This window comes from Oryx dammah, unplaced genomic scaffold (genome assembly GCF_014754425.2).
Source record: "Oryx dammah isolate SB20612 unplaced genomic scaffold, SCBI_Odam_1.1 HiC_scaffold_29, whole genome shotgun sequence".
Taxonomy (NCBI): Eukaryota; Metazoa; Chordata; class Mammalia; order Artiodactyla; family Bovidae; genus Oryx; species Oryx dammah.
This window is the reverse complement of record NW_024070213.1, coordinates 3,106,165-3,118,584: the sequence shown is the minus strand read 5'-3', so window position 1 is coordinate 3,118,584 and position 12,420 is coordinate 3,106,165. Positions and strand designations below refer to the sequence as shown.

Below are 12,420 nucleotides of genomic sequence, written 5' to 3'. Positions count from 1 at the left end.
GCCACACGCCAGGCGGTAGGGTGCCAGGCTCCCAGAGCCCCCGGGGCACGCCTGTGGGTTCACGGTGGGCTGCCACACACCAGGCGGTAGGGTGCCAGGCTCCCAGAGCCCCTGGGGCACGCCTGTGGGTTCACGGTGGGCTGCCACACGCCAGGCGGTAGGGTGCCGCCTCAGCTCACCTGACCTCGATGGATGGGCTGCTGAGCACCTCCCCGTCGCAGTTCCAGCTGCTGCTGGAGGCGCGGCAGCAGCAGGAGGTAGGGTGCTCGCTGCACAGCTGTCCCAGCCGCTTCTTCCCGCGGCCCAGCATGCTGCTGTCCTCGTCTTCTGCAGGCTTCGACACAAACTGGAACTTCTTGACGCGATAGACTTCCACAAAGGTGAAGTCAAACTAGAGAGAGATAGCCAGATGGGAACGCACTCTCAGCGGCGTTGTGCTGGGGGCATGACCACCGTCGGGGGCCTCCCAGTGGGCCCCCCACAACGTGGGGACACGAGAAATGGTCTTAAAACCTGGTCTCATCCACACTGCGTGACACTTATTGAAGAATCCCGTCGTTCCCAAGCAGCGACTTGTACCGTTCTTTACCTTTTTAACAAGCGGTACGTTAAAAGCCACATGAAAACACTGTTGGACCAGGTCTTAGAAAAAATTGAACAGCCATGAACTGTACTACAATCTGAGACGGATCAAGAGTTGTCAGCTGTCTGGATAGCGTTCGACTCGGGATCCCCCTCAACCCCGCGTCACTACACGCATAGCAGTGACTAAGGGTCTCAGCAGAACCCCTTCCCGGGAGCCCGAAGACCGTGCTGTAAGTGGCTGCGAGGGCAACAGAAAACCGCACTGCATCAGCCTGTCCTGTCTGCAAACAGGAAGAGAAACACGGGAGCACACAGAGACACTCACGTCGCCTGGCGCCCAGAGTCAAGGCTTCATAAGCGAGGCTTTATAAGGAGGAAGCATGACCGAGAGTTCACAGTGGGCAAAAGGCAGGCAGAGGAGTCTGCTGCGGCCCCTCGCACGCACAGCGATCCCCTGCGGGGCCGCCCGGGCAGAGGACGCGCTGGCGCAGCGGCGTGGAGGCCGCATGACCCTTACCTGGTCGCCCTGGTTGGTGTGCCTGACCAGAAAGCGCAGGAAGTTGAACCGGGAGCACTTCCGGATGAGGATGAGGTCGGAGGAGCCGTCCCCGAGGTGGGCGGCTGGGGAGAGGCCCTGGGGGCTCCGGGGACAAGCGCAAGACATGTTGGTGGCGTTGATGGCCAGGAACTGCCCGCAGAGGACCTTCCACTCCTCCACGTCCTCTGAAGCGGGAGGAAGCATCACAGTTCAGTCGCTCAGTTGTGTCCGACTCTTTGCGACCCCGTGGACTGCAGCACGCCAGGCCTCCCTGTCCATCACCAACTCCCGGAGCTCGAGCCGGTGATGCCATCCAACTGTCTCACGCCATGTTAAACTGGGACCCGGCAGGCAGGGGTGGGCTCCCTACCCCTCGGCATCAGCACAGAGACAGCCCTCCCGCAGTCACCTCCCGAGAGGCAGTCCTCCCCAGGGTTGGGGTGGAGGGCTCTGGGACCACCATCTAGGACAGGGGTCACCAGATCTAGCCTGCCACCAGAGTGTGTCTGGCCTGTGAGTTAGGACTGAGTTTTACATTTTTAAATGGTTGCAGGAAAAAAAAAAATCAAATGAGGAAAGAATTGTGTGATGTATGGAAATGACATGAAACAGATTTCGGCATCCTCAAAGAGCCCATGACTTTCATCTAAGGCCTCAGTGAGCCACTCGCTGAACCCCCAGTTCCAGAGCGTTCTGGAGACAGGCACAGGGTGACTCAGAGGGGCGCGGTGAGAGGGGCCCTTCCACGAAGTCTGCTCTTCCCCGAGGTCCGGCAAAGGCCACGGGCGCCTGGCCTGGAGGAGCCGAGGAGCGGGTGCCCCGCAGAGAGGGAGGAGGGGCCCGCCGGGCCCGGACACCTTACCCGTGCCGTCCAGGCCGTACAGCGACCGCTTCTGCTCCTCCTCCAGCTGCTGCCTGCTCTGCCTGCACACGGGGCACCTGCGGCAAAAACAGCGCCTGGTCGGTGCCGCGCACAGCAGGGCCCGTCAGCCCCTCCCGCGCAGCAGGAGTGCGGCCTCGGAGGCTTCACTTAAAAATATTTCCCTTGCACGTTACTTTGAGCTCTCAAAATCAGATCCGCTCTTAGAAATTACACGGGCAACATATCCTTCTCGGAAACTTATGGAAGTTACCGAAAGCCAGCCACATCCCTTGGGGGCCCTGTGTCGGCTCCGGGGAGGGGTGAGTTCGGCCCGCAGTTGAGGGGGCCGCTGGCGGGAGCGGAAACCAGCTGCAGCGCCCGCTGTGGACCCTCCTGAGCCCGTGTTCCCTTTGCACAACAGGTAACACAGCAGCCGTTCAGTCCGATGGGTGACAATCGAGTCAGCGGCTCAGAGCTCAGGGTGTGGGGGACCCCTTCAGGGTTTGGGGGACCCTGGCTGCTGGACATGATGAAACAGCACCCTCCATCTTACACTACAAGGACCGCCCCACTCACAACCCGAGATGGTCCTGCTTCCGTGTCATCATCTGAACAGAAACACACATGTGAGATGCTCTTACCCCGCCCGGCAGGGTTTCCGGTCCCTTGGGGAGCCCACCGTGTGCTGAGCTGGCAGGAAGGACACTGTGCCCTCGTAGCAGTGATGGGAGAAGAAGGTCTTCAACCCTGAGGACGGAGCAGGAGGGAGAGGAGACGCCCGTCAGCTTCGTGGAGGGGCTGGCAGGTCGCCAGGGACGCCGGGGACAGAGTGTCCACAGAAGGACAGGGCCCCTCCGGCTTCGCGCTGAGCCGCCGCCACCGTCTCGGGGCGCTGCAGGCTCCCGGCCGCCAGGGCCGCCTTCCCCTTTGGCAGAGGGGGCATCTCGGCCATCAGGCACCCCTCGTGGCCTTGGGTTCCACCTGTGAAGCCCGGAGTGCACCTCCAGGCTTGGGCCTGTCGTCCTCAACTCTGGGGTCTCTGGGGCTGCCTCTCATGCCAGAACGCTGACTGAGGAGGAGCCGCTCCTCGTGGATAGGTAACGAGAGCGGCTTCTTGGACGGAACCTAGTCCTGGGGAGGATGCCGCGGAGATGGCTGAAGTGATGCCGAGGATGTAGAAAACGACACAAACGCGGCTGACAAGCAGAGACGGGCCTGAGAGGGCTGACCCCAGCTGTGAAAGAAGGTCTACTGTGGGTTAAGCGCTATCAAATTTCACTGCAGGCTACGGAGACATCGTTCCTGGGAGAAGAGTCGATCGATGCGGCCAACTTCACTGTCGTCTTATTTTAAGAAATTGCCACACCCCGCCTTCGGCACCCCCCACCCCGATCCGTCAGCAGCACCACGGAGGCAAGACCCTGTACCCCACAAGGGTTACGACTCACGGAAGGCTCAGACGGCGGTTAGCGGTTTTTAACCATGAAGAACTTTCAGATTAAGGTACGCGCCTTTCTCAGCTATAACCCTACTGCACACGGTACACTCTTGTACACATAGCTTCTTGTGCACAGGAGAGCGACAAGCTCACGTGGCCTGCTCTATTCTGACATTTGCTTTCTCAAAGTGGTCTGGAACTGAGCCCTACATGTCTCCAAGGTGTGTCTGTAAATTTCACCCAAAGGTGAACCCCAAGGGGAGCGAGCAGAGGCATGACACATTAAACACAGCCAAAAAGGAGCGGCTTCCCTGGCGGCCCAGCGGCCAGAACGCTGTGCATCCAAGCCCGGGGCCTGAGGAGTTGGGGAACTAAGAGCCCAAAAGCCACGTGGTGCAGCCAAAAAATAAAAATAAATAAGTGAATACAGCCAGGGCATTCCCCTCAGCCACAAGAGTGTCAGACTCTGCGCCCTTCATCCTGTCAAGCCCCCTTCTGCACTGGGGCTGCCCTGGTGGCTCTGCTGGGCAAGAAGCTGCCTGCAGTGCGAGAGACCTGGGTTCCACCCCTGGGTCAGGAAGATCCCCTGGAGAAGGGAGAGGCTCCCCACTCCAGTATTCCGACCTGGAGAATTCCATGGACCGTATAGCCCATGGTGTCACAAAGAGTCGGACACGACTGACAGCCTTTCACTTCACTCTGCGTTTAAACGCCGAAAGCTGGTGCTGCACACGGCCTGAAAGTGCACACCCTTACTGGCTCGTCCGACCTGGGGTCAGTCGGCCTCCATCCTCAGCCGTGCACCCAGGTACCCACGCCCTAGGGAGAGCGCGGAGGCTGGGGGTGAGGGAAGGGCGGGGGCTGGGCCACCTGAGAAGTCGTATCTGGCGAGGCCCATCCACCGCTTCTTCTCGCTGTCCTTGATAATGTCCCCGTAGAAGCCGTAGCCCAGCAGGGACACTGAGTACCGCAGGAGCGTGCTGTTGTGGTGCACGGCCGACACGTCCATGGACAGCGAGTCCCCTGCGGAGAGAGGCCATGTGGGAGCCGCCCCTGCCGTGGCCCCTGGAACCGACAGGGGCTGAAAAGCTGCTCTGTGGGGAGGGAATAGCAATAGGGCCAGGAAGCTCGCTAAACGCTGAGCGGACAGTGGTCTTGCGGAGGAGGACGAGGCGCCTGGCTTCTCAGCCGTAATGTCACGAAGGCCCCGCCTGTAAACACGGCCCTTCTGTGACTGCGGGGACTCGGAGTATAGCACCTCGGGGACGAGGACAGGGCAGGGAGCCACATGGGGGCCCTGCAGGCGTCTGGACAGCGCCAAGCAGTGACGAGTGCTGCAGGGCCTCCTGCCCCGGGGACGCGCCGTCTAGAGGAGTTGAGGGGGTCTGTCCCCCCAGGATGATAAGGGGCCGAGTCCTGAGCAGGGAAGAGGGCTGAGAGCAGGGCTCCAGACGGGCGGGGCACGCCTGGCCAGTGCAGGCGGTGCGGGGAGCGCCGGCCGGGGCACGGGTGCCAGGCGCCCCAAAGCTGGGTGAGGGCCCTGGAGGGTCTGAGCAGCGCTGTGTTTCTCAAGGTCACCCAAGCTGGAGGGCGGCAGGGGCGGGTGGCAGAGAGGGCCCCGCGGGGGGATGGGCCGGGGTGCCAGTGTGACAAGACAGATGGACGCCCGCGTGCGCCTAGAGCCCTGGGGTCCCGCGAGCCGAGCGCAGCAGTGACGGGCCCTACCCACGATGATGTGCAGAGCTGAGGTCTCCGCGTCGTTTGTGCCCACGGTCGAGTAGCACACGCAGTCTGTCGACCCTAAGACGAGGGAGCAATGCTAAGGTGCTTCCGCGTAGGGAAGCAGTCAGCACTTCCTTTTCTTCCCAGGACTGGGAGCGAGGCTGGCGTGAATGCAGGCTAACCTACAAAATCAGCTCCTGAGGTCGTTACTGCTTGTTGTTCAGTCGCTCAGTCGTGTCCAGCTCTTCGAGACCCCTTGGACTGCAGCACGCCAGGCCTCCCTGTCCATCACCAACTCCCAGACTCATGTCCATTGAGTCGGTGATGCCATCCAACCATCTCATCCTCTGTCTTGCCCTTCTCCTCCTGCCCTCAATCTTTGCCAGCACCAGGGTCTTTTCCAGTGAGTCGGCTCTTTGCATCAGACCGTAACACTGAGGTTGAGTCATCACAAATGCTGAGACTGACCTTGATTACTATCAAAGAGCTCCTCACAGAGCTTTCAGAGACCTCTTCTGGGCCCTGTGTGGGGTGTGGGGGGTGGATCTCGGGTTGGGGGGGCAGGACTTGTCCAGTGCCCAGCTGCTATAAAGATGGGCAGCAGCCCTGGGGCTCCTGACCACCAGCCCCAAGGCGCTCAAGGGGAAGTGCACACAGGACAGCTTGTGAGGGTCACAGAAGCGGCACAGCAGACCCGTGGGTCGTGAGAGACCTGGAGCCCCAGCCCAGCCCAGTCCTGGGTCGTCTGTGAAGGGCAGGTGACTTCAGAGCACCCAGCTAGGGTCTGGATCAGTGATACTACGGGTCCTCCCTAGGCTGTCCTGGTTCTAACTGGGTCACCGCCTGAGTGGGCAGAGACTCTCCCAGGTGCTTATTTAACGCAGACTCCTGCACCCTGCCCCACCCCGAGACCCTGACTCAGTAGGCTGGGGACGGGGCGGAAACCGAAATTTAACACGTCTGCAGAACCGCTGAAAACCCCAGTCTAGACTTCCCCAAAGTAAACTGACGGTGCCTAGAATTGCACAATAAATATTGCACAGATGCATGACCAGCACTGACCGAAACCCATCACAATCTCCACCGTGCTAACAGGCACGCAGCTCCGGCCGCAGGCAGGTCCAGACACTGTCCACAGGCCCCAGAGCATTCTACACGTCCCTCAGCCTACGTGACGTGGGACGGAGCTGCAGGCCCACGGTTGTGAGAAGGTGTGCTGGATCGCAGGCAGCCTTGGTCATCTCTCAGAGCAAGAGTCTGGTCCAGTTTGCGATCAGAGTAAAGGCTCTTCAAGTGTTAATAGTTAATCTAAGCTAACTGATGTCTTCTTATGGCTGGTAACATATAAACTCATAACATACAAACGTGCCCTCTGACTGACTGTGCAACCTCACCAGCATCTTCAGCTAGAAAATGGAGCGACGGCACCATTCACACCCGAGCCTGACCCACCAGGGTCCCCGCTGCTGCAGCTCAGACTAGGGCAGGGAGGGCGTCCCCTCCCGGTTAGATGTACGCAAAGCCCCTGCCTCACCTCCTACCCCCTGACTACAGTGGGTTCTTTGAAAGAACGAGGTGCTTCCTTGAGTCATGAAACACACTGAGCCAGCCAGCTCGGGACAAGCCAGCCACCTTACACCCCAAGGCGCCCGCCCTGACACCCAGCCCCGGCTCCAGGCACCAGTCGCTTCTTCCAGGCCACCTGCTCCCCGGGCTCCCCGTCTCCTCCACTGTGCTCCGGTCCCCCACTGCCCACCCACCACCGATGGCCGGCTCTCTGAGAGCACAGACCACTGCCACCACCTGGTGGGAACCTGGTGCCCAGGGAGGAGGGCAGGACCCCTTCCCGCACGCAGCCATGGTCCCACGCCAGGTGCGTGGAGAGAAGAGCACGCCTGGAGTGGACGTGAAGGCAAAGCCACGGGCGACCCGCCCGGCCTGCACCTGGCGGACAGACCCTGACACCCGGACACCGGGCCCTGCCCAGTGGACAGACCCTGACCTCCGGCCCCCTCATAGTGGACAGACCCTGACACCCGGACACCGGGCCCTGCCCAGTGGACAGACCCTGACCTCCGGCCCCCTCATAGTGGACAGACCCCAACACCCAGGTGCCCCCAGTGGACAGACCTGGACGCCAAGCCCCTGCCCAGTGGACAGACCCTGCTCACCCCAGCCCCTAGTGAACAGAACCCAACCCCCCAGTGGACAGACCCCACCCACCCCAGCCCCCAGTGGACAGACCTCGCCCACCCACCTCCCCCAGTGGACAGACCCCGCCCACCCCAGCCCCCAGTGGACAGAGCCCGTTGTTGGGCCCACGTACCTGCGGGTATGATGCCGATGCGCAGCGGGCTGGGCACCAGCGTGGCCCGGGGCTGGTTCTGGTCCACACCGGCGTCCCTCTGCGTCCTGCCTACCAGGCCGTGCAGGACCTCACTGAACATGCCATCTCCGCCCACGCACACGATACTGCCGGAGGAACGGGGCAGACTTAGCACCTGCGGCGACTCCCAGCTCCCCGAGGGTCCAGGCAGACCCTTCCCGCCTGCCTGTGCCACTGGGCTGGCCGGCCCCCACCCACCCATTTTGCTCCTGCTCCTGCCAGAGGGTGTTAGACCCTCTGTGTCTAAGGAGGGGAGCCTTCGGAGCCCACTGTAGCCACAGGCTGGGCTCTGAGAGGCGTGGGGGACCAAGTGAAGGCAGGGTTGTGACCAGGCCTCAGAGGACGCCCCTGCCCTCCAGCACGGCTGCTGAAAGGTAAGCAAGCAAGACCCACACAGGCCCCTCTTCCCCTGCCAGCCCCTGACCAAGGTCCCCAGGAGCTTGGACCCCGTGGCAGGTGACACATGGCTCCCTCCCGGCCCCTCCCCCACCACGGCCCACTCCCGCCTGTGACCCTGGATCTGCTGACCCTCAAGCTACCTGATGTCCCCACAGTCACATTTGCCCACTGGGCCCCCGAGAGCCTTCTCGGGGGCCCTGCGAGCAGGAGCCGTGACACTCAGGACGCCATGCGCCAGCAGAGACGGTGCTGGCATCCCTGGTCACACAGCTGGAGAGACAGGGGCGAGGGTCAGACAGATGCTGGCCGCCCGGGCCCTGAGCCTTCATGTGACCGGAGAGGGGGCCCAGCTCAGCTGACGTGCCCCTGGCTGCCTACACAGGCTTCAAAACCTGCTGGGTGACGCTTGGTGAGGACCTGGTCACAGCACGGGGACTAGCTGATTCTCCCCCAGACGTTCTGGAGGGCATCCCCTTGTCCCGTGCCCTCTGCCAGTGTCCAGCTGCTCCTGCCCAGGACCCATAAGCCCTGGTGGCCTCCTGGGTCCAATCCCACCTCCATGCTATTCGCCACGTGGGTCTCAACGAAAAGTCCTGCGCCCAGAGGGGCACCGTGTGTGAGCTTTCCGTCTTCTCACCACCTTTCCCACTCTCTGCTCATCCACCAGGCCCCGGCCACGAGCCAGCCCTGCGCTGGGCATGGGGACAGCTGTGCCCGAGGCAGAGGAGGCCGGTCTGCAGGAGCTGACCAGCGCACAGGGACAGCAGAGACACAGACTCCGGCCGGGGCCAGCCCCTCCTGCCGCGGGGCACGGGGACCAGCCCTGCACCCCCGCGCCATCGCAGCCAGAGACGCGCAGCCGGGTCCCGACCGAGAGGAAGCCTCGGACCCCAGACCAAGGGACGGGCAGCAGCCACCGGCCGGTTCTCCGCAGTCGGCCCCACCAGGAAGGCCGAAGACCTGCGCGGGGCTACAGGAGGCCAGAGGCACTGCCCTGCGTCTGAAGGCCACGCCTGCCCCGGGGCTCTTCTGCTTTAGGGAACTAACAGGGCGCAGGCAGAACCTGGGTCAGGACAGCACACGGGTGATGGCGTCTGTGTCGGGGCCCATCTCCTGGGCAGTGATGCCTGCATCTTAGCTCTGAAGGACCTCCTCGACTTTAGGGCATACACACACATATTTAAGGACAAGAGCTGATCACCTTCAAATGAAAAGATTTCTGTATGAGGCGGTAAGACTGAGAAGGGAAACCAAACTTCCACGGCGGTCCTCTGAGGAGCAGAGGAACGCAGGGTCCTCCGCACGTTCCTGCTTTGCCCAGGAGAAGCAAGTGTACTTCCAGAGGGAGGGCGGGAGCAGGCCCGGTGAGGACGGATGGAAGGCGGCGGATGGGGACCCTCGCTCACCCGTCGTACTTGTCAATGTCGAGCTCATACAGACTCTCCTTGGCATGATTGGCATGTTCAGTTACTGTGGGAGAAACAACACGAGCTTGTAGCGTTCACACTCAAGCCTGAGAATCCGCTTTAAAGTGAAGGCGGGTTAAACCACTTTAAACTGAGGGCCTATAAAATCCTGGGGCGGGTTGGCTATAAGGAATCCTCCTTAGTCTTCCCAGAATCCCCTTCACGGAGAGGGACGGAGCCGGCCTAGGGGAGCACGGCCTCCCAGAATACACTCCGCGGGTAAGACGTCCCATTATTGGCACTTAATTGCCAACAAATCACAATTTTGGGGGGAAGCGGTTTCATCTTCTATTTCATAGTTTTCCCTTAGTTAGACAAATGACTTTGTAAATTTCACAATACCAAATGTAAAAAAGGAAAATGTCAATCAATCCATAGTCTGTGTACTCAGTATAACTTTTAAAACTCTCTTGTGCACACAATTTTGTGTCCTTTCTCCCTCAGCATCTTATCACAACCCCCTTTTTATCATCAACACTGCCTTGTGAAGACCTTTTTAAAGAACGACTCAGCACAGCGTTATCCACGTTTCTTGTTCGGGGCATCAGTGGTTTCCAGTGTTTTGCTTTTATTAAAATGAGGCAGGAGGCATCTGCATACCTCCCTCTCTGCCCAGCTGATGGATTCCCCTGGGAAGTTTAAAAGACCCTAAGACGCTTGACCCGCACTGCCAAGTGGCCCTTTAATAAGTTTACACAAAACCTTCGAGGCGCTGAACAGGAGGCACTGTCTCCCCACAGCCTCCCGGCGTCGAGAACTTGCTCTGAAACTCAGTGCCACAAATGTGGCAGCGCACCGTGTTTCCTAAAATGTCACGCACTGGTGAACGATTTCTAAGCCTTACTGACTGCGTGCATCTCCTGCAAGAACTTTCTGTCCGTGGTCTTTGTCCTTTTCCCTCGTAGTGTTTTTCTTGAGGGATTTATACACTAACAGTTGGCTGGAACAGTCTATGCTCTTTACTTTGCATTCTTCTCATTCTGGCATGCCAAAACCCCGACATTCTATTTTGTTAAAAGACTCTTAGGGAATTCCCTGGCGGTCCAGTGGTTAAGCACACTTGCACGGCCAAGGGTGCAGGTTCAAGCTCAGGGAACTGAGGTCCCACAAGCTGCGTGGTATGGCCACACACACACACACACACACACACAAAGTCTTACCCAGTGAACACCTCCCCGAATCATTCCCAATCTTACTTCTGCGCACCGCGCAGAGCCCTCACGGCTTACCAACGATCTCGGTGGTGATGGAGGCCAGTGTGAACAGCGGGGCCACTTTCTTCTCGTAGATCCGCTTGCCCTGTCCTTTCCCTCCGAGCGGGTTGATGAACACCAGCAAGTGCTTCGGCCGAGATGCTACGGAACAACAACAGCGCCTGAGTCACAGTGAGGGGATGCACTCAGACTCGTTCAGAGGCCCAGCCGGACCAGCAGGGGCAGGGGAACGCGCACCAGTGGCCTGAGATTGGGGGGAAGGTGGACGCACTGGTTAGACGGCGGGTAGTGGACTCCCGTCCCGTCCGGCAAAATTAGACGGTGAAATGGAGAGACCAAGTCCCACCGCCCAGATGTGAAGCCAGAGACATGGTTCTTCCAAGCCAGGAAGCTGCTCTGAAGCCGCTCCGTGGGAAACACGGTCTTCAAATACATTAAAATTCACTTTTTAGATCCAGATGCCAAACTAATTTTAAATGATAGAAAATCAACCTAAACACATGCTTTCTTTTCAGTGGTTGAAGTTTGTACTGAGTTTTTGAGACTGTGTGTTAGGACTACCCCTACAACAGATTAGCAAAATGGCATATAAAGGCTAATAAACAGTAAGGTCCTACTGCCTGGCACAGGGGAAGTATATTCAGTATCGTGTCATAAACCATCATGGAAAAGAATCTGAAGAAAAAGATACGCATCCACGTGCATGCGTGCACACACACACACACACACACAACTGAGTCACCGTGCTGTGCAGCAGAAATTCACACAACACTGCAAATCGACTTTGTAAATCAAGTGCCTTTGAACTGTGGTGCTGGAGAAGACTCCTGAGAGTCCCCTGGACTGCAAGGAGATCCAACCTGTCCATCCTAAAGGAGATCAGTCCTGCGCGTTCATTGGGAGGACTGATGCTGAAGCTGAAGCTCCAGTACTTTGGCCACCTGATGCGAAGAGCTGACTCATTGGAAAAGACCCTGATGCTGGGAAAGATTGAGGGCAGGGGGAGAAGAGGATGACAGAGGATGAGATGGTTGGGTGGCATCACTGACTTAATGGACATGGGTCTGGGTAGACTCCAGCAGTTGATGATGGACAGGGAGGCCTGGCATGCTGCAGTCCATGGGGTCGCCAAGAGTCAGACACAACTGAGCGACTGAACTGAACTGAACTGTAAATCAACTATTCTTCAATTCAGAAAATATATATACCCAAACAACATGGGTGTTCCAGGTACAAAACGAGCTGACACCTACTGTTTTTTAAGTGGGACAGATGGACCCTCATTACATAGAAGTAATTCACAGCTGAGACACCCCCAGGTGGACACAGGTGCGCCCCCCAGGCCCCGGTTTAGTCCTCCGTTCACCTCGAGCGCAGGTCTCACCACCCCATTTCCCAGAAAAGAAACCCAGGCCCACGGCGCCAAGGGGCCTGCCCCCAGCCTCGCGTCCGTAAGTGAAGGCACTGGCGCCCGGGGGCCAGGCTCCGGGCAACCCCCTGCGCGGTTCTCTAACCAGAAAAGTGTTGAGAAGTCACAGCATCTCCCCACGTCCGCCTTTGCGCTGAGCACAAAGCAGGCACGTACTCAGCGCCTCCAGCAGCTCCCGCAGGGTCTGCAGCCACAGGTGGTACAGCTGCTCCTCCGGGCACCAGAATGTCACCTGCGCCCACCTCCAGCGGTGCCGCCGGGCCCTCCGAACACGGTGCACTGTGTGGAGAACACACGCGTGAGCGCCACACCAGCTCCCCTGACGCTCCCCTTTCCTCTGACTAGTTGATCCCTTCCAGCGTATATGAGGGAAGAGATCCT

At 59.4% G+C, this 12,420-nt stretch overlaps 1 protein-coding gene across 1 annotated transcript in view; it reads right to left on the bottom strand.

Moving 5' to 3' along the window:
* The window catches only part of CERK (ceramide kinase), a 36,121-nt gene that overhangs the window by 4,159 nt on the left and 19,542 nt on the right, over positions 1–12,420 (bottom strand). The window contains exons 3-12 of the mRNA XM_040234528.1: positions 12,196–12,318; positions 10,626–10,751; positions 9,337–9,400; positions 7,472–7,617; positions 5,149–5,223; positions 4,294–4,446; positions 2,627–2,732; positions 1,986–2,062; positions 1,103–1,308; positions 180–391 (exon numbers count right to left, since the gene is read on the bottom strand). Coding sequence (XP_040090462.1) covers positions 180–391; positions 1,103–1,308; positions 1,986–2,062; positions 2,627–2,732; positions 4,294–4,446; positions 5,149–5,223; positions 7,472–7,617; positions 9,337–9,400; positions 10,626–10,751; positions 12,196–12,318 — 1,288 coding nt within the window. The remainder of the gene's footprint in view (positions 1–179; positions 392–1,102; positions 1,309–1,985; positions 2,063–2,626; positions 2,733–4,293; positions 4,447–5,148; positions 5,224–7,471; positions 7,618–9,336; positions 9,401–10,625; positions 10,752–12,195; positions 12,319–12,420) is intronic.